Source organism: Alligator sinensis, unplaced genomic scaffold, assembly GCF_000455745.1.
Source record: "Alligator sinensis unplaced genomic scaffold, ASM45574v1 scaffold830_1, whole genome shotgun sequence".
Classification (NCBI taxonomy): Eukaryota; Metazoa; Chordata; order Crocodylia; family Alligatoridae; genus Alligator; species Alligator sinensis.
The window spans coordinates 1632862-1649870 of NW_005842309.1; the positions used below are offsets into that span (position 1 = coordinate 1632862).

At 38.8% G+C, this 17009-nt stretch overlaps 1 protein-coding gene across 13 annotated transcripts in view; it reads left to right on the top strand.

Annotated features, from left to right (window-relative positions):
• ZC3H12B (zinc finger CCCH-type containing 12B) overlaps window positions 1-13149 on the top strand; it is a 91813-nt gene extending 78664 nt beyond the window's left edge. For all 13 annotated transcript variants that reach the window (XM_025209829.1, XM_025209828.1, XM_025209823.1 and 10 more), the window contains 4 exons: window positions 4575-4714; window positions 5508-5742; window positions 5828-5934; window positions 6566-13149. In XM_025209829.1, coding sequence (XP_025065614.1) covers window positions 4575-4714; window positions 5508-5742; window positions 5828-5934; window positions 6566-7989 — 1906 coding nt within the window. In that variant the 3' untranslated portion in view covers window positions 7990-13149. The remainder of the gene's footprint in view (window positions 1-4574; window positions 4715-5507; window positions 5743-5827; window positions 5935-6565) is intronic.
• The last annotated feature ends 3860 nt before the right edge of the window (window positions 13150-17009 follow it).

The window sequence follows — 17009 nt, forward strand, 5'->3', positions numbered from 1 at the left end:
ATACACTGTGTTCCTTGTAGGAGACTGTTTGTACAGTGATATCTTGACCTTCCTTGGTAGAATTTTAACCCTGCACCTAACAATATGTGATGCTGCACTAGAAAACTTTTCAGTCCCTGGGCTCTCCTGCACATAATTTGCACACAGGATCCTGTACTTTTACAAGTGCTTATTATCTATGGGATAGATAAAATAAATCAAAGTTGTTTGATGTACATTGTAGATTAATATTTTGAAAGAACACAGTCTGAAATCTAAGAGAAAGTATTATAAATACTGCTCTGGGCATTTGCACCTGGAAGTCTAGGTATGTGTTTACTTTATATGAAGTGTGTGTAGCCTGGATAGAAACCAAAATGGAAAACTGACCCAGAGTGTTGTATTTTTGGCTGAACAATACTCGCTTACTTTGTACACCATAAAATACAAATTTGGGAAGTAGAAATAAAAACTGTCTCATTAACAGCAAGCTTCATATTTAGAATTGGGTAGATCTCTAATGAAGTTTCATATATGCAGAAAGGTTATTTCCTAGCTATGTAAGGCAATATTTCCTTGATACTCAGAAACTGAAGAAACTAGTAACGATAGCTATGTAACAATACAAGCAAATCCTAAAAAACATTGATTCAATGACTGATTATGTATTTTAGACTTTAGCTACATGAGTGAACCTCATGCATTTGTTTGACTGTAAATAAAAGGTGCAGGTTGAATGGTTTACAGCTTTTAAAAGCCTGATGTAATTTGAAAACGTACTGCAATCGCTGACTTAGCATCCAGTTTGCCTTAACAGTTACAGTAGACCCCCAATTTATGCGATTCTGACTTATGCGTCTCGCGTTTATATAATTTTTTTATTAGGGCCCGGACTGGAAAATGCCCCTCGAGATGCGTGTCATTCACATATATACACGAACACTCACGAGATTCGCATATATACGCACATATATACACGAACGCCTCACAAGATTTGCAGGCAGAATCAAGCGGAGCTGTGCCACCATTGTGGTAGCGGCATCTCAAGATACATAGGTGAGACGCTAGACGCACCTCCTAAAGGTGATTCCACTGAGAAAAGGGGGGGGAAAAAGCTATGACTAAGGTATGTTTGGGATACGCAACCCCTCACTATTCTATTATTTTCTATGGGGAAAGTCTAATTCAACTTGCATGAAATTCCCCCGGAACGCAATACTTGCGTAAATCGGGGGTCTGCTGTACATACAGATGCTATTTGTGATCTAGCACAGAATTTCACAGTAATCTAGAACAATAGTGTAGCAAAGAGATAGTATTCAGATGGACAGCCACTACATTTGCAGGTATAGCTGGTTAATATGACTTTTTACTGTACAATGCAGATTCACTGAAACCAAAACTTCTTGTGGGAAGTTGCAAGAAGTAAGGAGTCTTTGGTTTTGTCTTTTATAGAACCAATGTATAGCTGGGAGAAATGGTAGACAAGCTTTCAGGCACAAAGTCTGGGGAAAGAAGTAGTTACAGCCCAATCTAAATACCAAATAAAATTATTTTTATCTGTAAATGAAAATGGTTACTTAAAGAAGTTGAACAGGGCTTTAAACTTGGAGCAAAGAGAAATTACTGGAAGTAGCTAAAAACAGATAAAGGGCCATTGTAATAGATAACCTAAATAAGTAAAAGAATGAGACCATTCATAGGGGGAAGACGGGTGTTATTACCTGTCGAATACAGAGATTAGCAGAGAGAGAAGGTAAATTTAAATGAGCCAGAAACCCATTATCTGTATTCAGCCCATGGTTTTTAGTATCTGGTAAAGTTACAAATTTTTGTTCCCAGGCCCATCTTCTGAAGGTATGTTATAGATTACCCTTGAGTACAAGGACTGAGGAATGGAGTGGTTCTGCTGTGAAAGATTTCTCACACTGGTTTCCTGTCTTTCATCATTCTTCTGAGATTTCATTTTGCAGCATAGTGGTTGTTGTTTGCACCCACGTAGTTTCCGCGAGGGTATGTCATGCACTGGGTGAGGCATGTCACATTCTGTGAAGGACGTGTAGGATCTATTCTAGGACTTTCAGTGGCTTCGTTGCAGGGTGTGTTGATTGTGGAAGTATGCTGACAAGTTTTGCATTTGCTGTTTACACAGGGGCATGTTCATGTTGGGAATATTTATCAAGGTTTTGTCCTCTTCAAGTATAGGCTGTGTGATGATCCTTTTTATTAGGAGCTTTGTAACCACCAGGGGTGTGTGGTCAGTGCTTTTTTGTTTGTATGTTTTGGTATTGTAGTAGGTTTGTAGGGGGTATTGGGGTGGCTTGTTCCATGATGCAGTCTATTTCTCTGCTGGAGTGCCCTAGCTGGGTAAAGACAGCTTTTAGATTTGAGGTAGGTGCCATGAGTACTTTCAGCGATGATAGTGGAGTTTGAAAGCCTGGCTGTAAACAGCTCTCCTGGTATGTGTGGGATAATTACTAGTTTTGTGAAGGTAAGAGCTGGTTGGTGGTTTTTCTTATTTATAATAGGTTCTAGGGTGCCATTTTTTATGTGGAATGTGGTATCTAGAACACTGACATTTGCGTAGAGTATTCCAGCGAGAATTTGATGGAATTTGGTGGTAGCTGAAGCTGTGGTAGAAATCAGTAAGCTGTGGTAGAAGTCCAAGTTTTTAGTACAGATGCTGAAAATATAATCTGTGTATTGCAAATATAGTGCAGCTTTGATGGTGCGGTTTTCTAAAATCTCCGCTTCAGGGTGACTTATGAAGTTGCTATATTGGGTAGGCCATCTTTGTGCCCGTAGTTGTACCTATAGTTTGAAGTGTAAGTTGTAGAAAGTAAGGTTGTAGATAAGAATGAAATGGCTGATTTATGTGATAGATTCTGGTTGTAGTCATGTAGTCCATGTTCTTGAAGATATTTTGGGCAGGCAGCAATGGCGCAGGATGTTAATGTACAAGAGAATGTACATTATGGACTAGTGTCATCCACAGTTGCAAGTATGGTCTTCTCAAGGAGGTGATAAATATTCTGGGTCTTGTTGAGGAAGTTTGTTGTATGTTGCAGAAGACTTGTTTTTTGAGTGACAGGTGCTTTGAGGTTGGTTTATCTGAACCTCTTAGTTCTTCAGCAAGAGTACCATTTTGGTATCATAGGTTTGCCTCAGTTACCTTGTTTGTGCATCTCATAGACGTGTTAAATGTTCCTGGGGTAGGAAAGTGGGGGGTGAATTTATTTATTTATGTATTTAGTTCTATTTGAAACTAGTATAGAAAGGATTTGATGATGGTTTTGAATTCAAGGAGCAATATTGGTGTGGGGGCCTCCCTTAGTGGGAACTTTTAAGTTTTAACAAAATGTCACAAAGGTTTCTTGGGTTCAGAGCGAGGACTTGAACTTGGATCTCCTACATAACAGTGCACACAGTCTCACTTTTCATAAGTGTAAAATGTAAAACTTCAGATTTGTTCTGATATGGAATGATTTTTTTCTTTTTTGCCTTTTATAACATTTTGAAATTTTTACTATACAGGCATTTGAGTTCATGACCTTTTGAACAGTTGAATTGCTGTATGGGTTCATAGGCAGTACTAATTACAACCTTTTTATTTGAAAAAAATACAGGTGGTCTTCACTCTAACCGAGTACCTAATAAGAATTCTGTGCTTGTGAATCATTTGCACATCCAGTAGGCAAAACAATAAATCACTGAATACCTTTAAAAATAAAAATATTAATAAATATAACTGAAGAAACTACTTTTCTGGCATGCAGAATTGCATGATCGAGTTCAAGATTTTCAAAGTTAACTAAAATATTAAGGACTCAATTGCAGTAAATTTGTGCAGTCATAATTATCTTTCCACATTATCTGGTCCCTCTTCTATATAAAGCACACTTTAAAAATGTTGATTTGCTTGTTGTAAAAACATATTTCATATATCAAGATTATTATTTATAAAGTGCAAATGATGCACTCGTACTTAGTGGCATAATACATTGGAAGATTCATGTTTGAGAACTTGATCAGTCAAATGTTGATGTCAGTTTTGGACAGCACTTAAATATATGGTTTCAAGTTAAATACATTCTTAATTGACACTTACTTTAGTGGAATTTAAGTGTGTTGCTGTGTTAAATAGGGCTGTCCTGGTGTTGAAAGGCTTAAGACATTTTCCTAAAATGTTTTTAAGACTTTATTCTACAGTTCATGCTGTTGTCATAACAGCAGTGCCTCCTTGTGTGCAGTGGATTGCATGATGGAGGTCTTCAATAGTTTCCATCAAAACGCATATTTCCCTAAACTTATGATGCCATTTTAAATAATGAGCCATGTTTGCAAAGTGTCTTAAATGTTTTATCTAAATTTGTCTGCTATTAAGTGAGACATGGTTTCCAAAGAGAGAACTAGCTTTGAATTCTGCCTTGAGATTTCAGCTTATGAAAAGAACCTTTTCATTTTTGAAATTTTCTAAAATTTCCTTTTTTGTGAGCATGTATTTATAAAACCCTTGTAACTGAGAAGATGTGCTTCATTAGCTCTGAAAACTGCTGTAAACAATTCTGTCATGGGTTGGTTGTTGTTTTTTTCAGCCATGGGAACAAAGAAGGATTTTCCTGTCGAGGGATTCAGCTAGCTGTTGACTGGTTCCTAGAGAAAGGACACAAAGATATCACTGTATTTGTACCCGCGTGGAGAAAAGAGCAATCTCGACCTGATGCACCAATTACAGGTATCATTTCCAAACTTATTTAACCCCTTGTCATTACATGATTTAATCATTTATTGCAGCAAAATACTGTATTTACTTGGTTAAAAAAACCCAGGGGTATAACATTATCATCTGAAGCTCAGAGCAACAGTAACTTTGATGCAGTATAAGTTCAGTTAAATAGTATTTTACCTTTCATTACAAAAGATATTTGAAAGCACTTCCCAGAATGTGTGTCAGCCTGAAATGCCACTTGTTGAGCATTAATGTTTCCTCCCGGTGCCAAGCATTTTAGAAAAAAAAGAACAGATTCTTGGTCTTACTCCAGCAGGTTTCTGCCAGTCCAGCAGCCAAGGACTTCTCCAACTGCAGGAAATCTTTGCGTAACATGAAGTCAGCGTGGAGTTTAGCCCAGTAAATTTGCATATGTTCCTGTAGTCTCAAATAGCAGGAAGAACATTATTATAATTCACAACTGAATTTTAACAATAAATGCTTCAGAGAGAGGTATAAAAAATAACATATCTAGTCAAGCATACAGTGCATGCAATACAGAGGGGTGAGAGAGTGGTTGTGAAAGACTAATTACTGAATATTTGTAAAGTGCTTTGAAAACCTTGCGTGAAAAATGCCATATTAGTCTGTACGGATCCACATCTGGTTCCCATTATCACTGTATCTGAAGGAGAGCAGTTGTTCTCATTGCAGTCACATTTTCATCACAAAGGTTTTGTGTGGGGGAAGAAAAAATGTTAGTGAAAACTGAATGACTTCTTAACACAGCTATTTAAAACCCTTTACGTTTGTATTGCAGATCAAGAAATTTTACGTAAATTGGAGAAAGAAAAAATTCTTGTCTTTACCCCATCTCGGAGAGTTCAGGGAAGAAGGGTGGTCTGCTATGATGATCGGTTCATTGTAAAACTAGCTTATGACTCGGATGGTATCATTGTGTCCAATGACAATTATCGGGACCTTCAGAATGAGAAGCCGGAGTGGAAGAAATTCATAGAGGAACGGCTGCTAATGTATTCCTTTGTGAATGACAAGTATGTTCTTTCCTTATAAGCATGAAATCTTATAATAAGAGCTCACAATGGAAAGTAGAATGTACGTGTCTTTCTCTTTTTTCAGATTTATGCCTCCAGATGATCCTTTGGGACGTCATGGTCCAAGCCTTGAAAATTTCTTAAGAAAAAGGCCTGTTATTCCTGAACATAAGAAACAACCATGTCCATATGGTAGGTTTGCAATAGTCAGATTGTTATGAACAAAAAGAACCTGAGTAAACAATTTTAGTATCTTGTCATTAGACTTTATAAAGCCAAAACTGGCCTGTTTTCTTGTTAGCATCCAGATTCCATGCTTGTTTTTATTTTTAGTTTAACACCTGTATACCTTTTTAAAAACAAAACCTGGAAGTGAATTAGGGATAAACAAACAGTTTAAAACATTCAGATGTTTGGCTTTTCAGTCATGAAGCTGTGGGTTCAAATTCCTCATGGATATTGCCCCACAGAAAAGTTACAATTTTCAGTTTCCACTCCAGGAGGAAGGCTTGTGCTCTGTAAACTCTGATACAGATTTTTTTTTTTTTTTGCTGCCTTGTATACTACTGAGCATATTACTAGAGCAACAGGAAAAGCACTGTCATTCACAGCTGAGATGTGCTGACATAGCTGTGTGTAGGAGGCCTACCCAGTGACCGCCCTTAGAGATAAAAAGGAGTTGTATAGGTTCTTTTTTCATAAGCATTTGATTTGACCTAAAAATAGTTAAGGATTATACAATATTGAACACTGTACCTTTCTTTAGGTCATGTAATGCAGTTTCTTGTGTGGTCAACTGTTTTGGGGTATATCTCCTTTGCAGGCAAAAAATGCACCTATGGACACAAATGTAAATACTACCATCCAGAACGGGCAAATCAGCCCCAAAGGTCAGTGGCAGATGAGCTTCGAATAAGTGCCAAACTGTCTGCTGTGAAAACCATGAGTGAGGGAGCTCTGGCCAAATGTGGCATGGGGTCATCCACTTCCAAAGGAGAAATCAGTTCTGAAGTGAAACGCATTGCACCAAAACGCCAGTCGGATCCGAGCATTAGATCAGTGGCTGTGGAACCCGAGGAAAAGCTCTCAGTAGCTCGGAAGTCCGAAGCCAGCTCCGTTCCTTCTCTTGTTTCTGCATTAAGTGTACCAACAATTCCTCCGTCAAAAAGCCATGCTGCCGGCGCACTGAATACTCGTTCTGCAAGCAGCCCTGTGCCAGGTTCATCACAATTCACCCATCAAAAGTCTTCGCTAGAGCATATGTCCAGTGTACAGTATCCTCCTATACTGGTCACCAATAGCCATGGTGCTTCTGTTAACTATACAGACCAGTATCCCAAATATGAGTCTTTGGGAGACCATGGCTATTATTCCATGCTCAGTGATTTCTCCAACTTGAGCATAAGCAGTATGCATAACACAGACTACTATGGGGTAGATGCAGACCAAGGGATGTATGCTAGAAACTCAAGCCCCTGTCCTGACAGTCGTTTAAGCCATACAAGTAATGATTCTTATTCCTCTTACAATGACTTGTATCTGGGAGTAGCAGATACCAGTCCAGAAGACAACATGAAGGTCCATAGGCTTTCATCACAAAATCGTCTTCAGCCTTTTACCCATGGTTACCACGAAGCCTTAACTAGAGTTCAGAGTTATGGAACTGAAGAACCCAAACTACCACCTCGCAAACAGTCTGTTTCCCACTTGGGGCTACATGTCCAGCATCCAGTTGTTGGAGCACGGTCCAGTTGTCCAGGAGACTACCCTGTGCCTCAGAATATGCATCCATCAGCCACTGCACAGCCAAGCCGTGCCTTGGTTATGACAAGAATGGACAGTATTTCTGACTCGCGGCTTTATGAAAGTAACCCTACACGCCAGAGGCGACCGCCCCTCTGTCGAGAGCAGCATGCTAGTTGGGATCCATTACCATGTGCAACAGATGCTTATTCTTACCAGTCTTATTCACTGAGTAATAACCTTATGCAACCATGTTATGAACCAGTGATGGTAAGAAGCATGCCTGAAAAGATGGAACAACTATGGAGGCATCCTTGGGTTGGGGTGTGTGGTGAGCCACGGGAACAGCATATCATCCCAGAACATCAGTATCAGACATACAAGAATCTCTGCAATATTTTCCCTGCAAACATAGTTCTCTCAGTAATGGAGAAAAATCCTCACATGACAGATGCACAGCAGCTGGCAGCCATGATTGTTGCCAAACTCAGAGCTGGGCGTTAAAGCATTAAAAACCCTTGTGGGACCTAAGAAGATAATGTTGAACCTGCCAGGGACACGATCTGGAGGAAAATGTGAATCGAGGCACTGGGTAAATAAATTGTAAATATTTTCTAAATCTGTGATATACAATTCTGTACATTGTTGTACCAATCATTCAGTATATTCTAAGGCACCTATAGAAGAGCAGATTGTATTGTAAATATAATGAATATTTTAGGATTTTAAATATAGGGATTTTTAAAAGTATTTTACAGGAAGTGCATACCTTATTGCATGGATATACTACTTAACTAAGAACTACAATGTCACATTTTTAGTGTCTCAAAGCTGTTCATACAAAATTATTGTTAGCAATTATATTGCATGTATGGATGTATAGTTTCAGTTTGATAAATATATAATTGACCTTTCAAAATAAGCTCTATACATTCCTGGATCATCTCTTAAGATTTTGGCTGACCTTTGACACTGCAGTTCTTAGTGTCAAATAATTTTGAAAAATGCTTGCCAACAATTTAAATAAGCCACAATTTGTAAAAAACAAAACAAAACAAAAAAAACCCAAAAACCAACCAACCAAACAAAACCCCAAAACCCCACCAAAATTAATTGATCCCCTTACACATCAACACCGTTAATATTTCTTAGCTTTTAGATCTGGCTGATGAGGACTCAGTTCTACAAAGCTCTAAGCTCCAGCACCCCAATGCAGGACTGAGCCCTATTCAGTAAATTAAAAACAAATTAAAGTGTAGCTTCCCTCTTCACGATTACAGATGAATTGTATTTTAAATGACCAGCATCCTGGATGGCTATAAATAAAAGTGAAATGTATATGGACTGCCATTCTCCTTATGAACTATGCATTACTTAACCTCAAGTGCAGGGGAAGGTAATGGATGGCAATGTGGGAATGTGCTGTTTAGCAGAAACCACAACACGTTTTGTGGCCAGGGCTGGTACTGGGAATGTTAAAACAACACTCCAAAAAGACAGATACATTTTTCAAAGGGGAAGGAGGCCAATTCTGAACAGGGATGCTACAGTTTTGGCTTACTGTAACCTGGCCTAATTTTGCACGTCAGATCCACGCAAAGGTGTGCATTTGCCTCTTGAAGGCTTTTAGAGCTCTTATTTTGACAGGCAAGAAGAAAAAGTTTGTGTGGCATTGTTTGCGCAACTAGTATTTTGCTCAGGGGTGGGAACCTTTGTAGCTAAATGTCTCCAGAAGAGGCGTTTATTGGTTTTTTTAAGCTGCACTGACTGGACGCCCTTTTTGAATCCAATGTATATTTCAGCATTTTGAACCATTTCTAACTCGATATGTCTCGAGCTAGGACTTGTTGACTTCTACTGTAGTTTTTTTCATGAAAGTTGAGAAGGCCTGGTTTATGGCCTTTTGTTTCTTCATGAGAAGGTGTGACACTGCCTAAATGTTTCTTACTGTGAAACACACGGAACGTGAGGCTGCAGTCAGGGTTGTTTCTGGCGTTTTGATAATGGCTTGCATGCTGCTTTTTGGTTATTTGTTTGTCTGAGGAACAAAATTATATCACTTCCTTCACTTGTGTTACTGTAGCAGTTGCATCTTGTGTATCTTGTGGGCTATTTATCATGTGCAAAATGTGTTCATGTCAGACAATAAAACGGTTACAGGTGCAAACAACAAATGTACTAGTATGTTTGATATTCACATCGTTTCACACATGATAAATATACTAGTGTTCACACAGGTACCTCTCAGATTACTTACATATTAAATAATGACCATGTCATTATGTATTTAAATGAGTTCACTTGAAGATTATGTCGTCTTCATATCTAGAGTCTCCATATCTAGAGTGTTTAAAAATAACTAAGTTTTAATTAGTTACATCATTGCTGTTAAAAAAAATAAAACTAATCTTCAGAAACAACGCATAATTTAAAATATTTTTAACTTTTGACCAACTTTCAGAGCAATTTTTATTAACCAGCATTTTATATTTTTACTTTCCAATTAGTTTGTATTATCTTCTCTTGTATGGGAAAAGCAGCTGAGAGCAATGCCTCAAATAACCAGAAATGACCTTTTGTTTGTTGATACAAATTGTATCTCTTTTTCTTGATTGTATAAAAAACTGTACAAAAACCATCTCTAGATTAACTTCAATATTGCATTTTCACCACAACGTTTGTGACACTGTGTGTCACAGGGAAGTAGCCCATGGGTAATTATGGATCTTTTTATTTAAAATGGGCACTTGTAGTTTATAGACAAACAAGAACAACTTTTCAAAAACCACTTTATTACAGCGTGCACAGATATTGTGTGTACACTTAAAAGCATTATATTATATAAAGTTATCTTTAGTCTATTTATTAAACAGATGCATTATTGCAATGGAATTTTATGTAAAAATTGGTGTTAATGAATCAGCTGCATGTGTTTATAAATATAGCGATAATATAATTGCTGTAGAACCTGCTTTGTCCTTCACAGGTAAATCATAAACATGATTTAGGTTTAAAAGAGGCTTTTGTGCACTCACCTTTTCCATCTTGCATGGAATTAAATATATGTATGTAGAAAAGCGTTCCTTTTTTCTCTAACTATACAAACTCTTGCAAAGCGTTTGGTAGATGTCTTTCAGTGTGTACTTTATTTGTAACACTGAGCAGAGGTTACTGCATGAGGTTTGGGATGGTTGATGGAGATGCTCTATTTCATAGAAACTGTCCAGTCATTTTGATTCTTTTTCTGACTTTATCATCTTGACAGTAAATTCAATAGTCTTCAGGCCTTGACCCTTTAGAAAAGGGTGGGAGTAATACCACAGTAAATCCAACATACCCTTTCTCTCAGGCACTCCTCTCAAGCCGAGTTTTTTCCAAGATGAGTCAAGAACATTTATAGTGTTTGGCAGGACAGAAAGGACGATGAAGCCTTGCAGAAATGGTCTGTTGAATTTCTACTTAAACTTTTAAAAAAGCGGCTTCGTGTCTCTTGTTCAGCCAATTTAACTCGGATCATTCTGCCATCCATGTCTCTGTTTTAAGATATCTTTACAAGTCAATTCAAAATACTGACATTCATTAACTTTCAGCACTTAAGCTTAGATTTCTTCTAACATAGAAGAGTTGATCTTAAGAAACACAGGGTGAGCATAATTGTCTGTACTGTAAATATAAGACTTTGTAGAAATGCTCTTTTTGAGAGCACACTATTTAAATATTTTTAAAAGATTAACAAAACAGTTCCAGAATCTATATTTTAATAAAACCCATAAGACTAACAGAGTCCAAGATAAGGAACTGCAGAAAAGGGGGGGGGAATGAAAGCCTCACCTACTGATGTCAGTGGAAGTTAACTCATTGACTCTGGTGGGGCCAGGACTTCAGCCCAGGGCCCCCAGTTTGCTGATCTTTATCTTCCTCAACTATTTTATGTAATATGTCATGGAAGAGCACATAACCTTCAGTTGTAGGCAAGCGTTATGATTTGGAACAAACCAAATGTATTTCTGGGATGATATCCTAAATTATTTATGCTTCTGTAAATAGCATATGTTGTATTAGTTTGTGGATAGAGGTTACTTGACTACTGTAAGTCCTGTTGTTGGTCTCTTGAGCTACAGTAGTTTGCTTTATTCATTTGTAGAATTAAACGTTACTGTTTAATTGTTGTAAAATTTTATAAAATCTCTTTGGGTTTTTTGGTTGACCCAAATATAATGTAAGTCTCAATGACAAAAGAGTGACAATGGATGTTAAACCAGTATGTGGTGTTTTGTAAATCACTGTAATAAGTGTGCAATGCTGTACCTGATGCTGCATGTAATGCATTCACTAGCATGGGTGTATGTGCTTAGCTTTTTGTAAAATTGTTTAATTTAACTGTTTTTAAAACAGAAGGTCTCTGCAAGAGGTCAGAAGAACAAACTAAAGCAAACTCATTAAAATCACCAAAGTTTCTCTAATGTTTTTTAAAGCCAGTTTGCCTCTGAAAATGTGAACCTTTGCCTTTTTGGAGTTCTTCAGTGATTAAAAATCCAAATAGTCACAGCGTAAAAGAAACTGCCTACAGGAGCCTATTCTTAGAACGTTACTAAAATGGAATAAACAGGCACGGAGCAGATGGTAACACTTGTGCTGGTGTCTACCTCTTGCTGCCATAACACACTGTCATGACAGGCTGTGACTCGCTCTTACCTTACAATATCTGGATAAACAGGAGTAGATCAGTAAAGCACTTCTCACAGGGACCACAGTGGTTTTAGTGAGAATCTTGTTCTCCAGGATTCAAGTGTCCCGTCCTGTGTCCGCCCCCGCCCCCCGTTTTGATATGCCAAAATGACTACCTGAAGCGTGAGTGCTGCAGCCTTACTGCCTGTTCTCATTTTTCAGAACATTACGTGTCTCACCTTTTGCGCTTGAAACTTTCACCACGTGACAACATCTCTTGTATAGGGCTTCTTCTTGTCAAGACTGGTGCGTGTATGCCTGTGTTCATACAAAGCCCCACAATACTTCAAGCCAAAAGAACGTTAAGTGCACTATCAGTCGCTTAGACATCACACTAAGCTCTCCCTCCTGATCTAGTTAGCCTCAAAGGAAGTAGGCTTATAACCTGTAACTGAGCCCTGTCGTATTGCATTGGGTGCAAAGAGAACCCAGGGGTAGGAAAGGGGAAGGCCCATGCTGCTGTTGATGTACTTAAAGGCGTTAATGGTATTCAAAGGAACATGTGAAAAATTATTATAGGGGGGTTTTTGTTTTTTTTTATAATGACCTGTTCTCCTTTCCCCCAGTTATGTATAACAGGTTTGCACAGGTGTTTGTATGTTCTGGACATTTAATGTTATGCTTTAAATATGGATGTACTCAATAAAGTCATGAAGTTTCACTGCATTGTTTCTAGCTCGTTACTTCAAAGAACACTGTCCAAACAAAATCTTAAACCCCCAGTATTTTTACTTCCAAGTGTCTAGGCCCTACAAGCACACAGAATGTCTTGTATCAATGTTACTTGTTTAGTTCAATGGACTACAGTGTAAAGGCGCTTATTTATGTAAGTGTACAAAGACTCCCCAAAGGGGTCTGTATTTCTTCAAGATTTAACTATTTTATGGGGTTGAAATTCACTAGCCTTCTAAATTCTGATGTCAGGTGTTTGTTTAAAAAAAGGAGATTCCTCCTGGTATTTCAACAGCATGATTAGCTTTAGCAGAAATTCAGTACCTCCATAAGCTAACTGCTTTGTGTGTAACATTAAGACATCCATTCAAATAAAAAGAAACACACAGCTAATATTTAGCCCTACCAGATGGCAGAACTTATGTCAATGAATGGAATCTCCCCAAATGGAGGCAGAAAACTGTAGAATCTGCAAAATGTAGTACATGAGGAGTTAAAAAAACAAATTCATACTAAGCTGCAAAAACCTTAATGTTTTATAAAATGCTTTGCAAACCAATTTGGCTTCACTGTTTGCTATGGCAGTCAGTGTTAATGTTAGAATTTTTTTAATGACTCTCACATAATCGTAAATGAAATCATCCATTGAGAATAATCTCTAAACACAGTGAAACCTTGCTGCTCCAGAGACTGTGCTCCTATTAAAAAATAAAATAAAATCAGTGGCACCTCTGTCAGTCTAGCATAGAAATTTAATTTAACACAGTTCAGGTTGTATGCATAAAGGTTGGTACCACAACAGGCATGCAAGTACACAAAGTACTCTGCCAGTAGTTCACATCATGCTGATTCAGATTGCAAATGAGTTATTTGGCAGCTTTAATTAACCCATTAATTGATACACTAATAGATTGTGAAGCCAGACTGGGTTTGTCAGGGAGCCAGAGATGTATCTGAGGGATACATTGCTGATTCAGCGCTGCAGTAAAGAAAACTAGTTTCTCCTCCTTTCAATGGACTGGTCATGTGCGCTACTTCCCATTTCTATTTTATATTTAGAACTGGAGTTTTTAACCCTATTTCCAAAGTTTCTCAACTTACAAAGGAAATGAAGCGATAAGGATTTGTTCTTCATAAACACTGCATGTTCAACCTGTTTTCTAGCCTGTTTTCCCCTCTGCTTTTAGCATTGTGACATTTAGTCTCTAATTCACATTGGCTGACACCCCTGTTTTTAGTGAAATAATGTCAAGGCTGCACGCAGCCTTATAAAGTTCTCTGCTGTCTGGCTGAGGCAATAGGCACCGCACCATCACAGGACAGGGGTGTGCGAGAAAAGTGCAGGGCAGAGAACTAAATACACCCTTGTCATCCAAAGATATGTGCAAGGATCCTATTCTGAAATGGACTTAAATCTTAGGAGATTAGCTCTCTACTTGAAAGTTAATTACCCAACCTGCTGTTAATGTTCCTATACTATACACACCTGTGTCTATAAAACAGGTAACCTGGAATGTGAAGGAGAAGGATAGCTTTAAGACAAATCTTTGCTTTAAAAGTGCTAGCTGCACTTGTGTATTAGGAGTTTGAGCATATGGATTTGTTAAGACTAATAAGTGCTTGTGTTACACAATATAAATCCCAATTTTTGCATGAGTTTATAGTAAAATCCAGCCAGTGCTTTCTAGTAGATAACTTTTTTTTCCTCATTTGAAAACATGAAGTACAAATCCAAGTGGGGGCCAAATTTCAGTCAGTGAGGCATCAGATACATTGTTCCATGAATCGTACAAGCCTGGTGCCTTCACTGAAGATCACAGCACTGACTTCCACCGACCCCACCAGAAGCATGACTGGACCCTGGTAAGTAGAAAACTTTAATTAAAAGTAGTAAGCTAAGTCCCTCTGCACTGCCTTACACAGCAGGTTCCTTTGGGACTATTACAGAATGTCATCCCACAATTACCATGAGAAAAAAGGAAATTTCTGGGATTTTTATGCAGATGCCCAACCACAATTAGAAGGAGAGTTGACCATGGGGCACTGGCAGATGTATGCTAGGATTTCATAGATTTTCATAGACATTAGGGCTGGAAGGGACCTTGGAAGATCGAGTCCAGTCCCCTGCCCCAGGATGACTGCCTTAAATTTACCCTTTATATTGAGTCCTACTTAATATAAATTTGTCTTCTCTGAGAGGAAATCCAGATCAATACATTACTAAGTGATACGACACACTAGAGCATAAGCTTCACTTAAAAAGAAAAGTCTCAAGTTTGATGTACTGGTATCTTTTTTTCTTAAGCCTCCTTGCATACAAAAGGAAAAAACAAGCTCCAGGGAGATTTTCTTTTAATTGGGTGACAGTTTATTTGGGGGTGGGGAGGAAGTGGGGGAAAAAAGGCTGAAGGGTTTCAATGTGTATTGGCACTAAGCAATGTCGTAAATTTATTCCACAAAAATCGGAGCAAAAAAATTAATCTTTCTGGTTAAACATACTGGAGTTACTAGGCATGTGAACTCAACCACAGACCGACTTAGAGAAGTAGCCATACATGGACAAGAGCAGTCTTAAAAATTCTCCCCTCAGGAATAATTGCTTTCCACCAAAATCGACTATCAGCACCACCACTACATGTTCTTGTTCACCACTTATCTTGTCTGATGTGGCAGCAAGGAGGGACTGTTGGGTTAGAAGAGCTGAAGGCCACTTTTTATTCTATGGAGGTCACTCTGGGTCCATAATAATCCTTCAGTCACTGATGTATTCAGTTCTGAGGAGCTGCAGAAAGAAAAGCCAAGCAATTACTAAGCGCTGTTGATTTTTTTTTAAGTAAATAAGAACATGTCTTTGAAAGCATTTCTAGTTTTGTTAATGAGCCCGGGAAAAATCAGGCTTGCTGAGGTACCATGTGGCAAAGCATACATTTCTCCTTTTAACCGGGAAGCTAGAGCCGATCAAGTGTCTGTCATTTCTCAGTCCCAGTTCAGCTCTCACGTTGCCTTTTCCCTGGTCCAGGTTACAAGACTGCTTTGTTTAAGGAAGTTGTTTTGTGCTGGGCCACTTCCAAATATAGAAGCAGCTCATTCCCTGAGTACAAGCACGGAGAACCCTTTTTGTTGCAAAAATCATCCTGTGGAGAGGTCAGGTTCAACTCTGGGAGTTCCCCAAAGCAGTTAACCATTAAACAAAGCTTGCTCACACAGTGCGCAGGGGGAATTAATCACATTTAACAGTATTCCCCAAATGACGGCATGTGCTGAAACCCTGTCAAACACGTCTGGGGAAAACAGCTCGGGGGCATAGGCAAACCACATTTTCCCCACCCGGTTACAACACGGAAGCAGCACTAGAAAGCGTTATGACACTGCCATGTTGTAAGCAGATTGTTTAATGTTTGGTTTTTGTTTGCTGTTTAGGAGTGGTGAAAATAACCCCAGTTTAAGTTCAACAGGAAAGAACAGTAATAGATCACTGCAAATCTGGTCCTAGGAGAGGGAAGGAAAACCTGTTGTGTCATTTGCCGGCATTTTCTCTTCTCTTTGTGCTTGAGGATCATTCAACTGTAGTGCCAGCCCATTGTTCTCCAGAGTAAGTGTCTGTTCTTTGCCCGCTCGCTCTATGAGCCCAATGCGTAGGTACAAACAGCCGTATTTCTTACCCGGCGCCCGGGGGCAGTGGAATCCAAATGTTAATCAAGATTATTAAAAGATGAATCCAGTTTCTGGAAAGCCAAGCACCACTTGGCATACTCTCCAAGGCTATGCTACACCAGCACAGACTATACTCTTCTAGCTGGGGTCTTGCCCACACAGCTACTGTCCTTTGCTTTCTTGCAAAGCAGTGAAAGCAACAGAAACATGGACAGGCAGAAAGCTCCACCAGTTGTGTGCAGAGAGCGTCCTCCACCTCTGCGGGGAATCAAGGCTCAAGTGCAGAATTCCCAGAGCGCTGGGCCCGAGATGGGAATGGTCATGGCCAGTCCCAGGTCTGTGCCAAGCAGTAGATAAGGGGGCTACGGACAACAGCTAAGAGAAACAACTGATCATCAAATGCCTTTGCTAAGAACACCGGGGCAGATGCACGAGGCTTTCGTTAACTGCTTCAGACCAAGCACTTGCCT